The sequence below is a fragment of the Nesoenas mayeri genome, assembly GCF_963082525.1.
Source record: "Nesoenas mayeri genome assembly, chromosome: 1".
In the NCBI taxonomy this organism is placed as follows: Eukaryota; Metazoa; Chordata; class Aves; order Columbiformes; family Columbidae; genus Nesoenas; species Nesoenas mayeri.
The window spans coordinates 5,326,907-5,351,569 of NC_137541.1; the positions used below are offsets into that span (position 1 = coordinate 5,326,907).

The 24,663-nt window shown below is 43.9% G+C and overlaps 2 protein-coding genes across 3 annotated transcripts in view; both read left to right on the forward strand.

Annotated features, from left to right (window-relative positions):
- Nucleotides 1-15: 15 nt before the first annotated feature.
- On the forward strand, nucleotides 16-7,921 carry ATP5F1C (ATP synthase F1 subunit gamma). Of its 2 annotated transcripts, XM_080363302.1 has the most exons (10): nucleotides 16-114; nucleotides 1,418-1,452; nucleotides 2,394-2,525; nucleotides 3,255-3,459; nucleotides 3,893-4,036; nucleotides 4,413-4,477; nucleotides 5,008-5,163; nucleotides 6,281-6,377; nucleotides 7,215-7,254; nucleotides 7,790-7,921. In XM_080363302.1, the coding sequence occupies exons 1-9, from the start codon at nucleotides 71-73 to the stop codon at nucleotides 7,219-7,221; spliced, it is 885 nt and encodes a 294-aa protein (XP_080219428.1). In that variant the 5' UTR covers nucleotides 16-70; the 3' UTR covers nucleotides 7,222-7,254; nucleotides 7,790-7,921. The 2 variants fall into 2 exon arrangements, with proteins under 2 accessions (XP_080219428.1, XP_080219429.1); XM_080363303.1 differs by having other exon boundaries at nucleotides 6,281-7,915.
- Nucleotides 7,922-12,799: 4,878 nt separating this feature from the next.
- Nucleotides 12,800-24,663, forward strand: part of TAF3 (TATA-box binding protein associated factor 3) — a 127,339-nt gene continuing 115,475 nt past the window's right edge. Inside the window, exon 1 of the mRNA XM_080352721.1 lies at nucleotides 12,800-13,072. Within this exon, the coding sequence (XP_080208847.1) occupies nucleotides 12,907-13,072 (166 nt within the window). The 5' untranslated portion in view covers nucleotides 12,800-12,906. The remainder of the gene's footprint in view (nucleotides 13,073-24,663) is intronic.

The following is a 24,663-nucleotide window of genomic DNA, read 5'->3' on the forward strand; positions in this document are numbered from 1 at the left end:
CCCGCCGCCCCAGTGCGCGCATGCGCGGTGCGGGCGCGCTGACCTTCAGCGGGGCTGTGGTGGAGCCGCCATGTTCGCCCGCGGGGCCGCCGTCGCCCTTTACCAGCCGCAATGGTAACGGGCGGAGGAAGGGGCCTGCGGGGATGCGTCCCGGTGGTGGGGGAAAGCGGCGGGGTGACTGAGGGCCTGATGGTCCCCTCAGCTGTGCGGGGTCGCCAGGCCCTGAGGCGCTGTGGGGAGGCTGGGGGAGTGAGGACCGTGAGGCTGAGGGGAAGCGGCTTCCCCTGCAACACAGGAGTGACCGGGGGCTCCGTCCTCTCAGCCACGGTTCGGGGGTGAGGGGGGAACGGGAGCTTGAAGGGAAGGGTCGCTCAGTTGGGGAGAGGGGAATGGGGGAGTGGAAAGGACAGTTCGTAGGTGACAGGTGGTGCAAGGAGACTCTGCTCTTGTCAGGAAACGGTGTAGCTTGCTCTGCTTTATTTAATTCATTTTAAAAAAAGAAGTTGCATTTTTTTGAAAGGTGTCCCCTTCTGATGCCATGCTGTCTGGATTTCGTTTACATAGAATAATGTGGATCTCACATTAAATGAGATATGGTGTCACAAGAGTTAAGGAGGGGGATGGGTCTACATACAAGGCATGGTTTAGAGTGGCTTGTCCCTCTTCCATATTCTTTTTAAGAAACAGCAATTCTTTAATTTATCATAGAATCATTTCGGTTGGAAGGCACCCTCAAGATCATCAAGTCCCATTATAACCTAACTGTAGCGCTAAAACATGTCCCTACAAACTTCATCTAAACGCCTTTTAAAGACCTTCATAGATGGTGACTCCACCACTGCACTGAGCAGCCTGTTCCAATGCCTGACAACCCTTTCCAGGAATAATTTTTTCCTGATATCCCATCTAAACCTCCCCTGGTGCAACTTGAGGCCTTTTCCTCTTTTCCTCTCACTTGCTGCTTAGGAGAAGAGACCAACACCCTCCATGCTACAACCTCCTTTCAAGTATTTGTAGAGAGCGAGAAGGTCTCCCCTCAGCCTCCTTTTCTCAAGGCTGAACAGCCCCAGGTCCCTCAGCTGCTCCTCATCACACTTGTGCTCCAGGCCTCTCATAAGCTTCATCACCTCCTCTGCACTCTCTCTAGTATTTCAATGTCCTTCTTATGATGAGGGACCCAAAACTGAACACAGGATTCAAGATGTGGCTTCACCAGTGCTGAGTATAGTGGCACAATCACTTCCCTAGCCCTGCTGGCCACTCTATTCCTGATACAAGGCAGGATGCTGGTGGCCTTTTTGGCCACCTCGGCACACTGCTGGCTTATTTTATTCCTCCAAAAGGGACCTGTCTTTGGCAGGTGTTGGTTTGCTGGAGAACTATGAACTATCCTAATTTATCCTGCATTCGTTTTCAGGGGCCAAGTCAGGAATATGGCAACTCTAAAAGACAGTAAGTACTGCTTTTGTTTGTTTCTGAGAGAGGGAAAGTGTTGCAGGAAAACATATGTTGAAGTATAATTTCTGCTGGCCTCTGTCAAATTAGCTAATTGTGATGCACCATAACTTTGATATATGAGCCTCCAGCACTTCTTGTATGAAATGAGTGGCCTTCGCAAAAGGTATTGCTTAAAATGGTTTTAACACTAATTGAGATGTCAGTTCAGCAAACCAATATAGTTTTACCCAAATATACTTCAAAAATAGCTTTCTCATAAGTGCTAAACCAGATTTTTGCTCACCTTCAAGAAATTTATTTTCTGTTATGTTTCTTTCCCTGCCCATTTATCTAACATTGAAGCAGGGAAAGGGTGACTGAATGATTTCACTTCAATAAAACTTCTTTAAGCTACGTTTTAGGTTCTTATACAGAGACATTGCCTTGGAATTGTGCTTGTCTATAGGACAGCTGTTCTGTTTTTGTTTTTACGTCACTATTTTTATGAATCTCTTTTTACTACAATCTAAACAGAGGAGGAACCTTATTCTGTCTTTATAGTCTGGGGTTATTTTTTTCTCTTTACTGTCTTTGTCATCTAGGAAAAGATGACAATATACCTCAAATGATATATTTGTTAAACAGGTAGAAGTGGAAGGAAAGAGACCTTACGTTGGGCTAAATATTGAATAAATGCTATGTCTGGGGAATAAGACATCCCTATTGTAAAGATGCATTTGGTTTTCCAAGATTACTACTCTTATTCTTTTCTTACTATAAATACTGAAGGCATGTCTTTTATGAGGTTTGTTTGTGCATTGTTTGTTTGTTTAATTTTTTCTTCTTTGAGGAACTTGGCAAGATATTTTTGGATGCCTATTGCTAGCAATTTATCGCTTGTTTTGGATGTCATTATGCCCAGTACAGCCCATGACCTTCAACTATTAACCTTGTAGTTACCAGGCGCTTGAAGTCCATCAAGAACATTCAAAAAATTACCAAGTCCATGAAGATGGTTTCTGCAGCAAAATACGCAAGAGCTGAGAGGGAGCTGAAGCCTGCAAGGGTCTATGGAACAGGAGCACTGGGTGAGAGAAAGCTCTTGCGCTGTGGGATCAGAAGAGGAAGGTTTTCATGGTGGTGATAAAATGTCTAGACTTTTTAAACCTTTTGTTAGATTCTTTCCAAAGGAATGTGTATCTCAAGGCCAATATCACCTTGAGTGTTCCTTATAAGTGATTTACAGAAAGTGGCTTAAGAGTTCTAATGTGAAATTCAGTATGATTTCTAATAATTTTTTTTAATTTCGTGTGGTTGTTTTTGTTAGTTATAAAAGTACCATAAATCAGAATTTCTGGCCTGCTTCAGTGTGTTAATTAAATTGTGTCCTGTTTCTGTAGCAGCTACAGCTGCTGCCATACCTTCTTGTGGACTCTTGGGCTGCGCGTGCTCCTGAGCCAGTAGATTTGCACAGTGAACTTAACTAATTAATAACACTGATTTTGTGATAGCCAATGCAGAGATGTGGCTGGCTTTGAATTGTTTGTCACCTCTGGTCATGTCACGTGCAAACTTGCAGTGATTTTGAGGGAGATAAAATTAATTTCACGGTGGTTTAGAACCCCTTTAGGGATTATTTTAGTTAGAATAAGTCAAAGGTGTTTTGATATGACCTGTTTGCTTTCTGGCACCCCTGAAGAACTTACCCTTTTCTTCTTTTTTTGTGGTTTTGTTTGTTTGTGTTTGTGTTGGTTTCTTTTGGTTTTGTTTTGGGTTTTTTTTTGGTATGTTTGTTTGGTTTTGGTTTGTTTTTTTAGCTCTGTATGAGAAGGCAGAAATAAAGGCACCTGAGGACAAGAAGAAGCATCTCCTTATCGGTGTGTCCTCTGACCGAGGTCTGTGTGGTGCTATCCATACGTCTATTGCTAAAACCATGAAGAACGAGATTACCAACCTCTCGAATGCAGGGAAAGAAGTTATGGTAGTTGGAGTAGGTGACAAGATCAGAGGTCTGCTTCAGAGGTAAAAAGGGGAAGGGTTTGGTTTGGTGGTTTTAGTTGTTTTCTGTAACAGCTGTAAAGCTGTTTGCCATTCACAGACAATTGCATTTAATGAAGCTGTGCTAAACTCAAGTTCTTTAAAAAAAAAATCTGCAAATATGCTAAAAGGGGTTTTGATCATCTGGACATTCATGAAATTGCTGCACAGCACTACTATATTTTTAGAATAAAAGTCTGAAAGCTAGCAATACTAGTGCTGTTACAAATGTGTGTTTATTATCAAAGCTATCATAATAATTTAGCTGAAAAAGAAAGCAGTATTTATCTCAGGCCTCGATTCAGCAAAACCCTTAGTTCTGAATGCTAGTAAGTTACTGGACTCGTTGCCTCTTGGTGCTACGTAGTTGTACATTAGAACATCCACTTGTTCTAACACAGATTTGATGTTACTGCAGGACACATGGCAACTACTTCCTGCTGACATTCAAAGAAGTGGGACGGAGACCTCCAAGCTTTGGAGATGCCTCGGTCATTGCCTTGGAGCTGTTAAATTCTGGGTATGAATTTGATGAAGGCTCTATCATCTACAATCGGTTCAGGTAAGATTAAACTGAAACTGCACTAGAAAAATATTGGGTAGAAGGCTTCGAAGAGCATATTGACCCAATGAAGTAATATGAAAACTGACCCAATTTGCTTTATTTCTGGAGGAGTTGAGTGCATTTTGTTGTGTGTGAAGAGACATTGGTTTTGGTGATTTTTTTAATAGCCGTGGTTGGAATTCTCTTTGTGCAGTGAGTGCAGTTGTATTTAGTGAGTATGTCGTTATATCCACGTAGTATCTCATATCTTCCTCAGGATTATCAGAAAACTTTGTGGGATTGGAAGTCTGGAAGTTGTTTATTCCATTTTGATTTTAAACACTGAATTTTGGCTCTTCAGTTCAACTAACCCTATTATGCTCTTTTCATACAGGTCTGTCATCTCCTACAAGACCGATGAAAAACCCATTTTCTCTCTTGAAACAGTTGCTGGTTCTGGTAAGTGGTGAACTAGAAACCACCAGTTATGTGCAGTGATAAATCACAGAAAAAGTACTCTGAACACAGGAATATGGTATTAAAATATCTTACTATGGTTCACATATCATAAGTTTAATAGATTGTTTTATTTTGGCAGTCTAACGCTGACCTGTCAAGGTGCTCTAGGGCAAGGAGGTTAAAAAGGATCGTTGTACTAATTTTGATTTATGATTCTCTCTCAAGCAAGAAATAAGCATATGCAGAACTCTGTCAAATCCAGTTTTCAGCCCTGGACAGCCTGGGTGTTCAGGCAGTTTGCACTACTCAGTAAAAATATCCTGAATGTTTCTGCAGCATTGTTTGGGAAGATTAAACATAATACACTAACAATATATTTGGCCTTGGTGAGAATCTGACTTTCCTAGTGTTAAATTGAATGAAAAGACATTAAATACCTAATCTCTCTGCAACTTAAAATTTTCTTATGAAAGTACACATAGTGCATAGAGAAAATTCCTTTGCTAAGTCTGCTCTTTTGTATTGTACAGAAAGCCTGAGCATCTATGATGATATTGATGCTGACGTGCTGAGAAACTACCAGGAATTTACACTAGCAAATATTCTGTACTACTCCCTGAAGGAATCCACCACCAGCGAGCAGAGTGCTAGGATGACCGCTATGGACAACGCCAGCAAAAATGCTTGTAAGTCTACACTGTGGCTTCCCAGGACTCCAGTAGTTTAGCATGAAGGCATTGAGCTACCTTTATGTAATTCTTTGCTTCCAAAATGATGAGAAATGAGCTGGTTTCTCTCTTAATTCCATGTTGAGTCTGTTTTTTAGAGCCAGTTCAATCGGGATGCTTTTCTGAACATGTGAATCTTATTTAGTCCCTGGGAAGAGGGATTCCTGTCAAGTATGTGAGAAATAAGAGTAGGTAACTGGAAGTGAAATACTAAACTAATGTTGTAACAGCCAAATATTCTTTCCGCTCTTCTTGTGTAGCTGGTCTGAGGGTTTCCAAACTTTTTAGAAACCTTTACTTACCTGCTTGTGAGTCTAGTGTAATTAGTACTGCTTCAACTGAAGGGTGAGGAAACTGAAACAATGGTTAACTGCTTTCCCACCTGTTTTGCAACAAGTTCAGAATATACAAGTATATTGGCTCTGTATATTGGACATATACAAGTGTATGTCCAAACTGCACAGTGCAGAGAGTGTGCAGTGGGAGACAGCAACAGTTTTTAACGTGGCACGGTGAGAAGACTTCATTCCTAAGAAGGTCACGTTGCATTAAGGATACTCGTGACAGCGTAAAGCTGATGTGATCTGCAGTTGGGTTACCTGGAACTATAGGTGTGTCTCTGCTGACCGCTTTATCTTGTGACAAAGTGGTAATGCCTTCTGTGTTAAAAAAAAATAGGAGAATAAAAATTTCAAAAAGCTCTGTCTTCCTTCACCAGAGCAACAGTAGTTTGACGGAAATACTGATGTAGTTATTGACAGTCAAATCTAATTTAAATGCAAATAGCACGTGCTTGTGTTATGTTAAAATAAGCTATGTCGTACTCTGGTGTTTACTAGTCTGCCAGCTGTTCTTCAGATATTTAACTCTGATGCCTCAAGCCAAATTATCAGGTTTCTAGGCTGTCTCCTAGTAGTTCTATATGTGGGGGAAAAAAAAAAATGAAAAGTGCAGTAAGACTCTTGACTGTTTGGATGGATTTACAAGAATATTTGGTATTCTGTTCATACAGCTTCTCTTTATCTGTATTTGAATCATTATTATATGTTTAAATTCCAAACTTAATTTTTTCTAGCTGAGATGATTGACAAATTGACCCTGACATTCAACCGTACCCGTCAAGCCGTTATTACTAAGGAGCTTATTGAGATCATCTCTGGTGCTGCTGCTCTGTGAGTATCCGTGTAAACGTGAAGTAGGAGTTGTTGCAAAGTTGTGTAAGGCTTGTATCATATGTTCTGCTGCAGTCAGGTCAGCGGGGAGCATTCGAGTGTGTTGGTTCTAAAACCAGAGGGAAAACAGCCCATAGTGTGACTCCGAAGTTCTCAGCTTGCGCATTTCTACTAACAAGTGTGATGTTTAGCAGCCTTTTTTTGGCCAGATAAAGTTAAAAAGCTGGTAAAATCGATCTTTAGCCTCAACAGGCAGTGGTTTTCCTCCTTTTTGGCGTTCAGTGGATTTCCCCCCTCCTCTCTTCTACTCTGGGCTTGTCTTCCTCTCTCTCCTCAAACAGCCCAGTAGTGTTGGATGTTGAGAGCAAATCCGGTGACTGAAATGCTGCTGGATAAATCAGCCTGTGATGGTGTTCAGAAGCTGAGAGTTTAGGGTGGGATTGGAGGAAGGAGGGAATTTCCAGAATCTGTTGATACTGAATATGTACTTGACTTGAAGTTCAGTATTTTGCTTATTTCCCTGAGCAAGAAGTTTTGTGAAGGTGTGTACTGCAGGTTACAAATGTGTGGGCTTACACCACAATTTGTAACTGCATGTAGCTCATGTGTATTACATCTAACAGCTGAAATTTTGTGCTATACTCAGATGCAAATACATGTGTTAATATCCTGTATGTTTACAAAATGCCTGGAATACAGATCATAAAGCAGTTACGTGCTGTATTGTGCTCCTCACAATACATTTGTGGTCATAAATACGTGCTTAGTTTTGCCTGAATTTGCATGAGTTGCTTCCTAACCTGCTTGTTCTGTTTTTTCTCGTAATACCATAACCAGGGATTAATCGGAAAAAAAGCGGTTCAGCCAAATCCAAGAGGTAAAGTTATCAAATAGAAACCAGATTGTTTCTTTTAGATGAATTAACACAGAAAATCTTGAAGTCAAATGAAGAACTCAGTGGTGGTGTTCAGACAAACTGCTTTTCCGGAAGGGCTGGGAAACTGCCCATTGCTAGTTTAAATATGAATGAGAAGTTCCTAAGAGTCAATAATTTTAAGCAAATACCTCCATGAATGCGTAAATGCACATTTGACATAATTTTCTGTGTTTTTTTTTTTCTTGGGTGATTGGATTCACTTGAAATTATTGTTTATTTTTATCATAGTGCCCAGACCTTATGCAATGAAATGTCTGTAGGTAGGATGTGGTACCTAAAGGGCTTTCTGTAGCAAAATAAGCATATTCAAAATTTAAATGTTCAAGGAAAAAATAGACTTAATGAAGAGGTTGGGGTGGTGGGAAAGGTTAGGAATATTAGTGAGTTGGAAATATTCAAATTGGAGGAGCCAAAAGTTTTAAATTAGGAAAAAAAAAATTTAAAGGGTTTTAATTTGCTTCATTTTTCCTTACAGGTGAAGAAGAGCTGTTCTGATCATATGGTTTAACCTGCCTGTGTTAACAAGACCACTCTGTTATTTTGTGAAGAAGTGGTAAAGCCCCAGAAATCTGTAAATTCTTACAATAAACCACCTACATGAAACAAATGCTCTTGGTTGTCTATGGAGCAAATGCTCTCAGTGTCTAAATATCTGGGTTTGACATGGATACGCTTTGAAATATAATTTTTAAAGGGCTGTGCTCTACATTTTGTAATGTATCTGGCATGCAAAAACATGAAGTGGGTGTTTCTTTTGAAGAATTGAAGAGATTTTGGCTCTTCACATTGTGTTTAAAAGTATTGGATGGTTACATATGTTGTACTGTGTGCTGGAGGAGACTCTGCAATAACCTGTCTCCATCATGCATGTGTAAAAATGATCTCTGTCTCATTTGAATATCATATTACTAGTATTCATAGTTGCTTAAGCACCACCCTGTTGGGTTGAGCTGGACCTAAGTCAGCTGGATTTGTTACATATTTAGGAAACACTTCTTTACTACTTTTAAGGATCTACTGTTCTAATGCTGCCGTTGTTCACGTAGCAGGAAGCTGGTCAGAATGAGTGAATTCAGGGAGTGTTAAAATCTGAACAGAAAAACCAGCCACTGGATGTTGTGTGAATGTAGGAGTCCCTGATCTATGCAATTCCCAGTTCTCATAATCTAGAGCCTGGAATCCTTTAAGTGTAATTTTATGTAGAACCCCTTTAAAATCAAGTTTTGTCTCATTTCCTTCTCTACGTAAACATAAGAAACTGCTTTGACAGCGCAAGCCTAAAGAGGCAGTAGATTGTAATTCGAAGTAGAGAGCTAGCCCAGTTGTTTAAACAACTTCCATTTTATGAGATAATTGTGATTATTTATGTTCCCCTTTGCCTCCGTAAAATTATCCATCTTCTCTGTTCTCTTCCATGTGAAATTGTATCCCCATTAATGAAGAATTTAGAATCACAGAGTCATTCAATCATTCTGGTTGGAAAAGACCGTTAAGGTCAGCGAGTCCAACAGTTAACACTGCCAAGTCCACGTCTAAACCATGACCATGAGAACCTCATCTGCGCTTCTTTTAAACCCCTCCAGGGATGGTGACTCCAGCACTGCCCTGGGCAGCCAGTTCCAATGCCCGACAGCCCTTTCAGGGAAGAAATTTTTCAATCTAAACCTTCCCTGGTGCAATTTGTGCCAGTTTCCTCCTATCATTTGTTACTTGGGAGAGGAGACCAGCCCCCCCTGGCTCCAAGCTCCTTTCCGGCAGTTCAGAGATCAGGTGGTCTCCCCTCAGCTCCTGTTCTCCAGCTGAACCGCCCAGGTCCCTTAGCTGTTCCCATCACACTTGTGCTCCAGCCCCTTTCCCACCTCTGTTCCCTTCTCTCAATTCACTCCAGCACCTCAAGTTTTTCTTTTGAGGGGCCCAGAATTGACCCCAGGATTTGAGGTGCATCCCCTGCTGTCCCCACCTCAGCTGATGTTCCCTCCTTTTGCAGCTTTCCAGATGACTCAAAAAAGTATACTTTCAACATGGAAATGTGATGCCAGTTCAAAACTGCTCAAAGCTTCTCAACACACCACAGGGAGTGAGCAAAGATTGACCTGTCCTGAAAACCCACGAGCTGCAGGATTTTGTCCTGAATACAGCTCCGCTCAGGTTGCAGATTTCAGACACAAGACTGATACAAGAGACCAGCCTGTTTTATTGACTAATCAACACACCACTAATCGTCAAATCAAAGAGCTCATTCATGAAGTAATTAACTTCTAATAATGCACCACTATATACAAGTCATGCTCTTATTAGTTACAATTAGTTGTATTTTAGCAATTATGTTATTAGTATATACGCATCCACGATAGAGTAACAGCTCTGCTGCTCCTCATTTGACCTCCCACACCAGTAGTAACTGCTGGTTTTGTTTCTAGATCCTTTTTCCCACTATGCTTTCATCCTTTCCCTGCTCAGTTTGTTTTTCCAAATAAACAACTTGCTCATAAACACTTTTTCCTCATTATTGCCACTTTTGTTACATCTGTTCCCAAAGTTAGTGTTTCTACTATCTAGGCAATCCTGGCCTTATATGTAGTTAGTTATATACCTGCCTACATAAAGGTGACCTTGCAAGATTCTGCTTCCCCCAAAGATCTCTCAAACTCCCCTTCAATTTGACTGATAAAAATGCCTTGTTTTGTTTTGCTTTTGTTTGTTTTTGTGGTTCAAACATATGCAAAAAGTTGCAGCTCGAGAAGAGGTTCACAACAATTCTTCTCTTTCTTAGCTCTGATGCTGGAAGAATTATGGAAATCAGAAAGGGAAGAAATGTAACAAACCAGTTTTTGGGGGGTTTTTTCCTGCAAAGGAGAAATATCCCCTCCAAGTCTTCTGGCATTAAAGTCAATTTTGTTTTAAAGTGTCTTAAATCAGGATCCTTCCTGTGTCCTTAGGTGACTTTGCTGTCAAAGGATTTTCTCTGTTACACTAAAATCTGCTCTCCCATTTCTTAGGTTCCTGTTCTATACAGCACAGACCTAATCCATGTGAGCGCTGGAGGCTGCTGATGCCATGTTGGCCATACATATGCTACATGTGGCAACGTGTGGCGAGGCCGTACAGCTGTGGAGTGACACGGTGGGGCCTAACAGCCCAAAATCACAATCTCCGAGTGAAAAGCGACCAACTGACAGGATTAGCATCGAGAGTAATTAAAAGGCTTCAACCCAAAGGGAAGATTTAATGGCAAGGTCTCGATGGCAAATATTCGATGACTGTGGGTATGAGGGTGCGTCAGGTCCCGCAGTGGAGGAGACACCCTGTGAGGTTGAGGGCTGACATGGAATCATGGAATGTCCTGAGTTGGAAGGGACCCACAAGGATCATCAAGTCCAACTCCTGTCCCTGCACAGGACAACCCCACTGTTCACACCCTGAGGACGTTGTCCAACGTATTTATTGAACACTGTCAGGCCTGGGGCCGTGACACTTCCCCGGGGAGCCTGTTCCAGTGTCCAGCACCATCTGGGTGAAGAACCTTTTCCTAATGTCCAGCCTAAACCTCCCCTGGCACATCTTCCTGCCATTCCCTTGGGTTCTGTCTTTGGTCACCAGAGAGAAGAGCTCAGCACCTTCCTCTCCTCCTCCCCTTGTGAGGATGCCGTAGCCTCCATGAGTTCCCCCTCAGACTCCTGCTGAAGAAATGGAATGACTTTAGCCACTGCTCATGCGGCTTCCTCTCCAAACCCTTCACCAACTTCTGCCTCCTCCACCCAGCTGGAAATTAAAAAAAAAAAAAAAAAAAAGAGAAAAACAATAAAGCAGGGCTTTGGATAAACCGTTCTGATCAAAGATTTCCATCTTTCTGGTAAGAGGTGGAATTGCTGCTTGTTTAAATGATGCCCTTGGGTTCTGCTCTGGTGCCTCAGGGGCCTCAGCCACTTTGGGCCACAGAGGAGAGGAGGTGTCGGTGCCTTGTCCCTGTGGACACGCGGCCCAGAGCCCTCCAGTGCTCCGAAATGGCCTCAAGTTGCATCAGGGGAGGTTCAGATTGAACATCAGTAAAAAATTCTTCACAGAAGAGGTTATCAGGCATTGGAACAGGCTGCCCAGGGCAATGGTGGAGTCATCGTCCCTGGAGGGGTTTAAAAGGCATTTAGACGAGTTTCTTATGGACATGGTTTAGTGCCAGAGTTAGGTTGTAGTTGGACTCGGTGGTCCTGAGAGTGTCTTCCGACTGAAATGATTCTATGATTTTATGAAATGCCGCTGCAGACCAACTTTCCCTCACACTGATGCAGGAAGCCCCAGTTCTAAGACCCCCAATTCTAAGATCTCATGGCAGCTCCATCTTCCTCAAGGATAGGAGGAGGGGCAGGGCTGAGCTCTTCTCTGTGGTGACCAGTGACAGAACCCCAGGGAACTGCAGGAAGATGTGCCGGGGAGGGTCAGGTTGGGCATTAGGAAAAGGTTCTTCACCCAGAGGGTGCTGGACACTGAACAGGCTCCCCAGGAAGGTGTCACAGCCCCAACCTGACAGTGTTCAAGAAGAGACTGGACAAGGTCCTCAGACACACGGTGTGAACTGTGGGGTGTCCTGTGCAGGGTCAGGAGTTGCACTCGATGATCCTTGTGTGTCCCTTCCAACTCAGGACATTCTATTGTAGGAAACAATTATTTTGCAAATATAATAGGCCTAGGCAGGATCTCTCAGCAAAGTATATTTTAATAACGATTTTGCAAGATGGGGTGTTCTACCTAAATGTAGGCACATACAATAGGGCAAAAAGCCCTTGCTTATATCCCTCCAAAATCCCGGCTGCAATTTCCCTCCCCGGTTCCCCATTGGTTGGTACTTCAGGGTTTACAGATTACCCCGACGCATACAATACCCTTCCCCTTATTTAAGATATTAATTCCTTGTTCTTTGGTGACACTTCCCCCTAAATTAACTTGTAAATACAGGTATCAGTATGCATACAGGTATCAGTGTATATTCCAAGAAGATACTGTGTTACATTAAGGATTTACAGTCCAATGTCCCTCGGTCCTTCCCCCTGAATTAACTTGTAAGTACAGGTAATCAGTATGCGTATAGGTATCAGTATATATTCTGGGAAAAGACTGTGTTTTATATCAAGGATTCAGTCTGATGTCTCTCGGTCTTTCCCCCTAAATTAACTTGTAAATACAGGTATCTATGTATACAAGTATCAGTTTATATTCCGGGAAGAGACTGTTTTATATTAAGGATTCATAGTCCGATGTCTCTCGGTCCTTCCCCCCTGCTGGGGTCAGGAGCCAGGTCCTCAGTTATGTAAAAACAGCAATTCTCCGTTAAACGTTCCTTACACTACGATTCTATAACTCCACGATTCTGTGACTCCGGCGTTTCCCAGGGAGACCCCGCGCTCCCGCCCTGCCGCCGGCCGAGCGGGTCGATCGCGCCGCTCGATGCGCTCGGCGCTGGTGCGGCGCGGCCTGGCGCGGGCGGCGGGGAGGCGCGGCGCCAAGATGGCGGCGGCGGCGGGCTGTGCGTGAGGCGCCCCCGGCCCTCCCGGCCCAGGGCGGGCGGCGGGCTCGGGCGGCACCGCGGCCTGAGCCGGCATGTGCGAGACCTACTCGCGGTGGCTGCTGCGGGTGTCGGTGGCGCAGATTTGCCAGGCGCTGGGTTGGGACTCGGTGCAGGTTTCGGCCTGCGATCTCCTCACCGACGTGCTGCAGCGGTACCTGCAGGGGCTGGGCCGGGGCTGCCACCGCTACTGCGAGCTCTGTGAGTGCGGGCCGGGGCTGCGGCGGGAGAGGGCGGAGGGCTCTGTGGTTGCTGTCTGGACACGGTCCTGGACCCGGCTGTGGTGGCCCTGCTGGAGTGGGGGGTCTGGACCAAGTGACCTCCATGAGTCCCTGCCAGCCTGGGCCGTTCGGGAGGCTGTGGGATGGGAGGCTGTAGGGCAGCGATGCGGGGGATGCTTTGCAGGTCATGGAGATGTGGGCTGTGGGACAGTAGGAGGGCATGGACTGATGGGTTATGGAGCAGTGTAGGGGAGCATGGGGAGGCTGGGTTTGCGTCAGTGCTAGGGTCTGGAGGTCAGCAGGTGTGAGATGGGGGAGAACAGGCTGTGGGGCAGTGTTGTGGTGCCGTGGGGAGGTGGCAGTTCTGTCGGGGAGGGGCTTTGTGCCAAGGAGGTGAGGACATAGAATCATAGAATTCATGGAATCGCTTCAGGTGGAAGAGACTCTCGGGATCATCAAGTCCAAACATACCCTAACTCTAGCAATAAACCATGTCCCTAAGAACCTCATCTAAGCGCCTTTTAAACCTCTCTAGGGATGGTGACTCCGCCACTGCCCAGGTCAGCCTGTTCCAATGCCTGACAACCGTTTCCAAGAAGAATTTTTTCCTAATGTCCCGTCTAAACCTCCACTGGCACAACTTGAGGCCATTTCCTCTCATCCTATCACTTGTTACTTGGGAGAAGAGACCAACACCCTCCATGCTACAGCCTCCTTTCAGGTGGCTGTAGACAGCGAGAAGGTCTCCCCTCAGCCTCCTGTTCTCCAGGCTGATCAGCCCCAGTTCCCTCAACCACTTCTCATAAGACTTGGGCTCCAGAGAGAGCGTGGGGGAGGTCAGGCTGTGGGGCAGTGATGGGAGCTGTGGGGTACTCCAGCTGGGGAAGATGAAGGGGAGCTGGGTTGTGGAGCAGCATAGGAGGCTGGGAGGATAAGGAGGGAAGGTATGGGGCAGTACTAATGTGCAGGGACCCTGATGTGTACAAGAGGTCAGCTGTGGGGCAGTGGGTCTGACGTGGTGGTACAGGTGAGGAGTTGGGGCTGTGGACTTGGGAGAAACTGAGCTCTGAGGCAATGGGTCTGAAGTGTGGGGAGATGGGGCTGCTGCCTCCTTTTCTCTGGCCACAGCATGCAAGGTGTTGAGGTGAGTGTCTACAGGAGGACGAGATGGGACTGTTGGCCCTGCTGCTGGGGCTGTTGTGTTCTGTATCTGGGAGGGACAAGTGGCAGCCAGGCCTCTTTCTGGGTGGCATATGTGCATGAGAGGGTGTGAAGCTGCTGTTGCTGTGTTGTCCTGGCTCATCTCTGGGTTAGTGGGTGTGCCTTGGTGGGAATGCTGAGGAGGCTGTGGGAGTCTGTTGCAGGTGAGAATGTGTGTGTATGGTCCGGGATGTGGGAACAAGGGGAAGTGCTGAAGCAGTAAGGTGCAAGATTTGGGCTGGGTGTATGGAGCAGGGAAGGTGAGAAGTGTGTAAGGTGAAGAGAGAGATGTGCAGTGCCCGGGGTCCAAGAGGTGGGCCCGCAGGAAGTGGAGTCACCTACATGCGGACAGAGAGATGTGCCTGTAAACACTATTGCTGGGGCTGGAGTGCTCTGGCTTGGGTATATATGTGTAAGGGGGCAGCAGTTTGTGGGGCTGGAGGTGCATGTGTGCAAGGGGAGGCGTGGAGCCATCATGCTTGGGGGGGATGAGCATGTGCTGTGCTGTGTGGGGTCAGGGATTATGGAATCATAGAATGTTCTGAGCTGGAAGGGACCCACAAGGATCATCAAGTCCAACTCCTATCTCTGCATAGGACACCCCACAGTTCACACCATGTGTCTGAGGGTGTTGTCCAGTCTCTTCTTAAACACTGTCAGGCTTGGGGCTGTGACACCTCCCTGGGGAGCCTGTTCCAGTGTCCAGCACCCTCTGGGTGAAGAACCTTTTCCTCATGTCCAACTTGAAACTCCCCTGGCACATCTTCCCGCCATTCACTCAGGTTCTGTTGTCCATCATCAGGAACAGTTACATTTATACAGTTCTAAAATTACATTCAGCCTTTTGAAGGCAACTGCAAGGTTAATATGGCCCCCAGTGAAAATGGGTTTGACACCCCTGCACTAGACTGTTTTTGGGGTGGGGGAGTGGAGCTGTAGTTCACAGGATGTGGGAGGTTAACGGGGCTGCATGTGGCATATGTAGAGTATGAGCATGGGAGGGATGTAGCTGGGAATAATTTTAGTGCATGTGGTGTGAGCATCCTTGTAGATGCAGTGGAAGAGATTTGGCTGTATGATTTGGAGACTGGAGTTAGCTAGTGCTGCTGCCGAGGTGGCACATGCAGAAGGAGGTGGGAGTGATAGTGGGGGTCAGGATGCCCTGGGCCTTGCTGGGTTTAGGGTGGGACTATGCTGGGCTGGAAACATGGAAAGGGTGAGTTTACACCAAGTGGGAGAAGAGAAAGAAGAGATATATGGGAGTCAGTGTGATGGCTGCTGGCTGGATCACATAGGAGTATGGAGTGTGTTTGTGTGGACAGGATGGCGAAGGGGCAACAACTATCACTGCTGGGTCTGGGAGTGTGACAGAGGATGAAGTTGTGTGTCCCTTGGGGTTGTCTCCATCCCTGCAGAGGAGGTACTGAGTGGGTGGACAACCTGCTGGTACCTGCTGAATGTGGGATGTTGGAGGATGGGATGTCCCATTGCTTGCTGAGTCAGTAATGCTGACTGGAGGAAAAAAGAGGGTGGTAGGGGTCTGTTGGGTGTGCAAGTGTCAGGATGGGGGTGCAGTGTCCTGGTGGGTCAGGGAGGGAGTGGGAAGGTGGTGGCATGCAGGGAGAGGGAGGCTGTCAGGGTGCTGTGGGGTCTGAACACAGGGAGTGTTGCAAGGGATGTGGAGCCAGGCTCAGGCTGTCGATGTGGTTGGAGGGTCACGAGTCTGTGTGTGCAGAGGCCTTTGCTGCCCTACGTGTGTGTCAGGGATGGGGAGGACAACAGCGATGTGTATGCAGAGATGCTGCTGCTGGGTCTGTAAGTATAGGGAGGGAGACAAAAGGAGGGGACACAGAGTGGAGAGGCTGAGGGAAACGTGGGTGCCCTGGAGAAGTGTGTGTAAGCTGTGTGTGCATGGAGAAACAGGGCTGCTTGTGCCTCGTGTGCTGAACAGGACATTTCCCCCTTCCTTTAGGGAGCTGTGGGGTTGTGAGTTGCTGCTGCTGCACCTGTCTGTGTGTACTCCTGAAGGGGAAAGCCCTGGAGAGCCCCTGGGGCAGAGGTTGGAGGTGCTGCGGTTGGGTCTGGCAATGGGGAAGATGTTTAGAGGAAACAGAGGTTGGAGTTGGAATGGGTAATGTGATTGCTTGCCTGAAGTGCTGGCTGAGGAGAAGGTGACTCACTGGTGGTGGATTTGGGGCTACCGTACCCACCACCAGTTCAGAGAATGTGCTGAGGACTGCAGGAGGTTGTGGGAGAGGTAACAGGGATGGCAGCCCTGAAATGCATAAATGGAAAAGTGTGCCAGTACTTCTCTCCAGGTTGTGTGAGCTCCGCTAATGAGGGTGGCACAGCCACAGGTAAGACGAATGTTAGAGACGTTGCTCTCAATTGGTGGTGGATGCAGCCTCAAGATCAGAGGAACTGTGAAGGCTAGAGGTGTCAGCTTCCTCTGCAAGAGTGAGTTTGGAGAGTGTGTGGAGCAAAGACCCAGGAGCTGGCAAGTGCAGCGTGATCGGCTTGGTTGGGAGACGAGCAGCTGTGGCCTGAAGGTTCTGCTGCTTGTGGTCATGTCCCTTCTCTGGAGCAGAAGTTCTCAGTGCTGCAGTGATTCCCGATAAAGCGATGAGCTGAGCGTATCTGCTATGTGGCCCTGCCTCTGCTTCATCATTTCAGGAGTAATTGAGATTGAGTTTGGCACTGCCAGTGTAACTGAGCTTAGGAGAAACTTGGTGACGTTGCTGCAAACTCTTTCAGTTCTAGGTTGAATAGGTATCCTTGTACAAGCTTTCCCCAGATTTGAACACTAGTTAGATGTGAAGCTTTGCATAGTTAGTCTGGAAATGGGACTGTGTAATATTAACCTGTATCTCCCAGCAGCATGAGTACAACTGCTGCGTCTCTCAAATCTGTATCTCAATCCAAACAGAAATGATCTGTAAAGCAATTGAAGGGGATAACATAGAATTTGGGAGCACTGAGTCATGGGGTGAAAAAGGAGCTTGGTCAGAGCTATGCTTTGATGCAGTTGGTACAAATATTGGGGAAGATGCTTTTGTTGCTGGATCACTGCTTGTGCAAGAGATGAGTTGTTGGGCAGCACCGGCCCCCAAGCTCAGCTGCCTCTGCCACAGGTACTGCAGGGTTTGTAAGAATGGGAGGAAAAGACGCAGATGGTAAAGATACAACTTTTTCCTTTTGGTGCTTGAGGAATTGGAAGTGGGTAGAGCTGAGGTATCCCTCTGTTGCTTTGGGTGTGCTTACTAAAAGTGGTGAAAGGATTTATTTTTCCCCTCTATGAATGGTGAAGGAAGCATCACAGTTGTTTCTCCTTTTTCTTTTTTGTTGTGGTGGAGAAGGGCAGTATGCTGGTTTTATGCCACTGATACGGTATGTTTTGTGCTACCTCTCTTAAAGTGATTCCTGTATGTCTTTCCCTAAAAGGTTTGTAAAAAAGACATCTTAATGCTCAGCTGACAGCTCCCTGCCTTTTCAGAATTGTTGCCTTTTGCTCCTAAAATAAGTTACTGTACAAACCCAGCTCTGGATGAATGAGTTGAATTTTGCCATGGTTTTGCATAAGTAGAATTAATTAAATTCCAATTGTAGCATCTTTATTGTCAGTGTGTTATCTCGGAGTCAAACCAGTGGGGTTTGAGTTAGCAGGGTTGTCAGCTGGAGGAACATAATCTTTGTATTCGAAACCGAATGGATTTACTCTGACGTAATTGAGACAGTGTGATATTGCTCTGAAAAGCATGTCATTGCCATTCGTGTATTTTCTCAGTTGCAAAAGAAAATGATGGTTTTCCCAGCTGTGTTAGATCTTTGTTCCAGCTGTTACATCCCATTAGGAGAGCTACATTCAGGATTTTCATTACTTTTCTGCTGTTGTTTCTTTGCATTTGCAGTAGCTGCAGTTGATGGGAGCTTCTGTGTCTGCAAAGAGGAGGCAAAAGGATTTGCAAAGCGGCCTTGAGATGTGGTTGATGCCGTGAAATTCTTCTGAATACTGTGTTGGGGGTGGAGGAGAGAGTGAACTTAGGAAAAAATAAGGCTTTTCCTGTTAAAGGACACCACATTATGCTGTTTGAATTTGTGGAGAGCTTGTAAGACGAAGCCTATTCAATATGCTGTACACTTCACACGTTTTTATCCTAAAATTAAATAAAATAGTTGAAAGCCAGTATGTAATTAAGGTATTGAACTACAAAACAAGCTGACATTGTGTGGTTTCTTAGAGCAGAGTACTGCGTTTTTGTTGGTGTTTGTTTTAAGCAAAGGTAAAAAGGGAAAAGTTCTCTGTTACATGCCACTTGTGTTCACATTTCACATGGTTTGATAGAGGCGGCAGCGCAGCTGGTGCTTTGGGTTAACTGCTCTGGATTTGCTTGTATATATATTATATATATATGTTTGATGTTGGGAAACTGTCCAGTGAAGACAGACTGGTATCTGCTTAATTTATTGTGAATTTAATGCAGCTTGGCAGTGGGATGGCTGGGTACAAACATGCAAAATACACCATGTTTCACCTCTTAACTCTGTACATCCAGTTAGAGTTCAGTTTCCAGCATGTTTTTGGGTGGTATTATTGATTGAAGGGACTTGTGGTTTGTACCCCTCCTTTTTTTCTTTTACATTCATTTAAAAAAACAACCTGGTAGAAGCTACTTAACTTTAATCACTAAAATCGCCCAGGCATATTTCAGCATTAGTGTTAAGCAGTGCAACATAATGGAACTAATTTTACTGCAGCTTTTATCAACAGGATAAATTTAGGTTATCCGTTGCTAAAACTAGAAGTGTAATAAGCTAGATAATTGAATTTGAGGAGTGTTGAATCTAGAAGTGGGTTTTTCAGTGTCCTTTCCTTGAATTTTCAGTGGTGAGCATGTGCTTGGATATGCTGTGATTTTTATTTATTTTTTTTCCTGCTTACAGTGAGGAAATAAACTTTAAAAGTTTGCTCTTTAGTTTTATATTGTGCGACTATTTTTTTGAAGATTATTTTTATGTAAACATAGCACCACAGAATATCTCAAATTGGAAGGGACCCATAAGAATCATTGAGTCCAACTCCTTGCTCCTCGCAGGACTACCTAAAAGTAATTATATATATGTGTATAAATATAAATAATATTAACTAATATATTAAAATTGATATTAATAATGCAACTGCATTTATATTAAAAAAGCAGTTTCTGATCTGGTGAGCACAACATTGTAGCTGGAAGGAAAAATGACACATTTCTCAAAACATTTTGCCATGATAGAGCTTGCTCCAAACCTGCCCCAGTGTCACTGCATGATTTCCTGTAAAGGAAAACTTAACTTCATTATAGCAAATCTCTTTGGAGAATGTGGATGACAGACCAATATTTTCATTGGGAATTAGCACAGTGGAGAGAATTGAGCTGGCATCAACCACATTTTTATTTCCTTCTAATTAAATGTTAAATTTACCAGGTATGTTTTTTCATTTTTCTTTTTTTTGTTGTTGTTTTTTTTTTTTCACTCATCATTATACAATAATAAACTCTATCAAAGTGTTACATTTTGATGATCAGTTTAGATGAGCTGATTCCCTGTACTGATGCTGAACAACTGTTGTAACAAGTATCTATCCAGGGCCTGTAACATTTGCTGTAAGAAGTGTATCTCTTTATACCCTGATAACTTTAAATGTTGATGTTCTTAAGCTTATTGACTTCTTGCTGGCTACCCATAAAGACAGCTTGAGGTTTTGCTTGACGTTTGTGATGTTATCGAGGAAAGGAGCAGACTCTGAGCAAAAATTGCAACTAGATGCTTTTGCCTGCCTGGTAACTACATTAATAGGGCCCTTTTTCCCCACGTCAGTGCGTATATACTATTACTAAATAATCTACTGTGTATGCTTCTGACTGTTCTTGTGGATGCTGGAAGCAAGCAATGTGTTGTCTGCTTGAAAGAGTTATCCTGGAGTAAGTTCTCAGTGCAGATACATGGGTATTTAATGCATGGCAGGGTTGTGTGATGTGCAGGAGCACAAGGAATCTGTGATAGAGTGTGTAATAAAAATACTGAGGGGCCATATCTAGTAATTGGCTGATTAAAATAAAATTTAAAAAAAAATCTCTTTTATAGTAGACATGAGGGTGAATACTGAGCTATTTATAGTAAACTGTACGTGTTGCATGGGTAGTGACTCATTAATTTTTCTCAGTGTATTTATTACATGGTTGCAGTTGCTCCCTTTAAAAAACCCTGCATGAAACTAAAAGCTTTTCTGTTCTGGGTTGACTCGCTTGTTGAATTTTCACTGATTCATACAAACTTTGGGCCAGGAAGGAGGAGCTGATGGGATTGAGTGTGACGAAAGTAACTCAGCTATTCCTGAGTCTGAATTTAAGGAAAGTAAGACAGTTTTTTTCCCTAAGCCTTACCCACTCCCAGTGTCTTTGGATGACATAAGCATGGGTCAGCTTGTTTCCTGGAGGAATTCTTGTGACTTTTGCAAATATAACGAGGCTTTAGTAGCTTCTAAAAATTCTGTTTCCCCACCAAACAGAGAACGAGCTTTTATTCCTCGAAGGGGAGTTAGTGCGCTGCCCTCCTGTTTGATTTGTTTTTCCTTGTAGGCACCTGGGTGTATCTGCAGGTGATGCTGAGCAGCAGGTTAAGTGCTGGATAAATTCCCACCCAAATACTCAGCTCTGCATGGATTCTGTTTGCCCATAATCTCCGTCCTTTACTTTTTGGGGATTCCATTTCCACGTGCAGATTTCCCCTCACCTGGTTTGTTCTCTTGCATAAGGAAGCTGAGAGTATCATAACTGCACGGCCGTTCCCACGGGTTTCTGGTGAGCTGTTTTGAGATGGAATGGTCCTAATTTAGCTTTTGTCTTTGCCACAGCTGTATCAGTTTTGGAGCACAGGGAAATAGTACAGCTTAAAAACTCATGAGAAAGTTATTTTCTTAGCTCACTGTTCACGGGGTAAGGAGGAGAGTTGTAACTTGCTGGATGAACTGTTCCCACCTCCTTCCTTCAGTTCCCAGTCCTGGACAACAGATATGATTTGATGTGTCATGGTACAGGGAACAGCAAGAAGCTGGAAACAAAAAGCTCCAAAACTGGTCGTGATCTGACTTGCTGTGTGACATTGGATTAATTATTTCACTGAGATGCTTCAGCATCTGAATTTTGAAACTGAGGAGAGCACAAATATCTGAAGAATATTGAGACAAGTTCAGTAAGCACAAATTAAACCTTTTTTTTTTTTCCATCATTTACTTACAGGAAAAAAACCTAAAACTTAATGAAAGACCAGGAGAGAGTGTGTTATGTGTTTGTCAGCATTCTCTTTCACATATCTGGCTTTTTAAGTGAACTTTTGTTAAACTAGAGAGAGAAGAGGAATGCTAAGCTGTTCTAATATAAGTGTAAGGGCAAAAGCCGTTATTTGATGAATCACCTCAAATTAGATCTAATGCATTTTTGTTTTATGTATATTTCCAATTCATAAGTATTTTGATTTAAAAACAGATATAAATACCAACCTGAAACTTTTTTCATAGAATCACCTAGGTTGGAAGAGACCCTCAGGTTCATCCAGTCCAACCATAACCTCACTCTAGCACTAAACCATGTCCCTAAGAACTTCATCTAAATGCCTTTTAAACCCCTCCAGGGATGGTGACTCCACCACTGCCCTGGGCAGCCTGTTCCAATGCCCAACAACCCTTTCTGTGAAGAATTTTTTCCTAATATCCAATCTGAACCTCCCCTGGTGCAATATCTGATCTAAACCTCCCCTTGTACACTGTTACCACAGAGGACACTCTGTCTTGGAAAGAAGAGGTTAACTGATCGGTCCTTTTGTCCCCGTGGCAGTTTCAGGTTTAAAAATATTTCGATGTTTTAATCAACATTATGACTTAGCATTGTCTCTTTGGAGGCAAATGTCCAAGACATGGGACAATTGTGTCTTCAGGGTTTTTTTGTTCCTCTTTTGAACTTGCTTTCTAACACACATAATTGTTTTTTTATATAGTTGCTTAAGTATTTCAGTGCTTCAGTTACACTTCATAGTCGGTTCTCTGTCATGTGTTCTTAATAAGCGCTTGTAGGAAGAAGTACTTTTTAGCATTTATCGTTTACTAATCATGTCAGTGCACTCTTTTGGATGTGAGAAAAGATCCCGTGCAGATCTAGGAAAAGACCTTTTCACAGTGATAAACTGGACTAAACTTTCACCCTGAGTACAGGCTGCCCAGGGCAGTGGTGGAGTCACCATCCCTGGAGGGGTTCAAGAGATGTGAAGATGTGATGTTTAGAGGTGGACTTTGCAGTGTTGGATTAACAGTTGAACTTGGTGATCTTAAAGGTTTTTTCCAACCAAAATGATTCCATGACGGTGCTGGTGTCAAGAGGCGTACTCTGATCAAGGCGCTCGAGACACCTTCATGGAGCCCCAGCAATGAGATAGATGTTGTGGTGCATCTTACACTCCTGTGCCCCAGCTTGTCCAGGTGGGAAACAAACTTATTGCAGCATTTTTCCTGTGTGTGGACTTGGTTTTCTTCCAAGGGAAACAGGGCACAAGCGCCGTGTGTGTCTTTGACTGTCGGTACTCTGCCGGGTCTGGGCAATACCCACCCGGACACAGGTGCTGTGAGGCTCACCGTGAATCCCCCGACTGGTGAAAAGCACAGGCAGCAATTTCAGGACTGTCCGGGGAATAAATACACTCTACTTTTGGGCTTGTTGAAAAGCTTTCCCCAAGTTTTGCTTTATAATTGGCTGTCCAGCTTCTACCTGTAAGTCTTGACACCTTGGAAAATGGTTCAGTAAGTTCAAAGTTATCTTCGTAGTCTGAAGAGCAACTAAAAGCCACAGCGTAACATTTCTTAGCTGTGTCAATTATCTAAATTTAATGTTTTAAGGATAAAACATTCCTCAGTCTGCCTATTATCTACAGGGATCTCATAACTACTGCAGAGTGATGATATCCGCCTTTAACTATATTTATGTAAGTCCCCATATTTCTCTGTCCCTGGAGTCTGCAGGGGAAACTAGTATTGCACTTGTACTGGATATTATACAAACACAAAATCCGTTCTTGTCGTACAGAGCCCACGTTCTAAATACAGACGAACAAAAGAGGCGATAACTTGGTCTGATCTCCCTTTTAGCTGCGGAGAGAATTAAAACACAAGCGACTTGCCCAGAGTCACACAAGAGGCCAGTGTTACGGAGCTGAGAATCAAAACCATAATCTGAGTATTACCCTTATCTTCACCGCAAGACTAAGAAGAGAAATTCTAGAACAAAATTCTTATTTTCCAAATGTACCTGCAGGCATAAGTTGGCTGGGGGTTTGAATTCATCCAGTGATGTGAGAACCAGCCTGCTCGACTGCTTCAGGTTCAAGATAAACCAAGAAGAGATTAGGTTAAAGGACAAACAAAAGAACATCCCCCCCCACCCAGCTCTCCGAAGCTGGGGCTTCACAATAGTGATTGTGTTCCTTCAATAAGCACGGGCTGGTTTTCCATAATTGCTTTTTAAAGTAAATCACAGCTTGTCATCATGTAGGGATGTAATATCTTCATAAGCCAACTATACAGAATTTCAATAATTCAGTATAATTTTATTGAATTAGAACAAAAAGTCATGTTTGGGGCTTAAGGCATCTTCTTTTTGTGTTATTGTTACTATGAAAAGTTAGGCTGAGACTTAAAGTGATGCCCTGGCTACTAAAGGCAGGTGTGAAGTTCTCCCTCTGGAGGCTTTTGGAGGGATTTCCCTCCATCAGGTCAGGGAAACTGAGGCACCCGGAGGACTTCTGAACTACATAGTTTAAATCTTTGAAGCAAATCACATGTGTGGAACAAAGTGCTGCCTCTCTTGAACTGTTTTCTTGGAGGTCCTATTGCATAAAGATCTTGAGTGCTTGGCCAGTAGGAATTCTCTATGCTTTTCATAAAGAAAAGAAGATTTTTGCTGGAGAGTCAAATAGCACCCTGGGAAATCAGCCCATGAAATTTGATATAAAATATTCTCACCTCATCAGACCACTACTTAATATTCCTGTGTTTCATCTGGGAGGTATATCTAACCGGTAGGTAAAGTGACTCATAGTTTATGAAGGCTGTAGATTTCATCTGGTGGAAAGATACTATGTGAAATATTTTTGTTATCAAGAGATACATGAGATATCTTTTTTCCTACCTGTAAACTACAGTCAGTTACAAAAATAAAGCTGTTCCTTTTCTAGGCTGAAAAATAGTATTTGGTCTATATAGTGGTAAAGGGGCACTTTCTATATATTAAGTGCATGTTTTGTTTATTTGAATATATATTATGAAATTGAAAACTGCTTTATTGT

Excerpts from the sequence above, each read along its gene's own strand:
- ATP5F1C (XM_080363302.1), top strand. The coding sequence starts at position 71 with ATGTTCGCCCGCGGGGCCGCCGTCGCCCTTTACCAGCCGCAATG. Across the intron at positions 3,460-3,892 it reads ATCAGAGGTCTGCTTCAGAG|GACACATGGCAACTACTTCC; the intron begins GTAAAAAGGGGA and ends ATGTTACTGCAG. Across the intron at positions 5,164-6,280 it reads CAACGCCAGCAAAAATGCTT|CTGAGATGATTGACAAATTG; the intron begins GTAAGTCTACAC and ends AATTTTTTCTAG.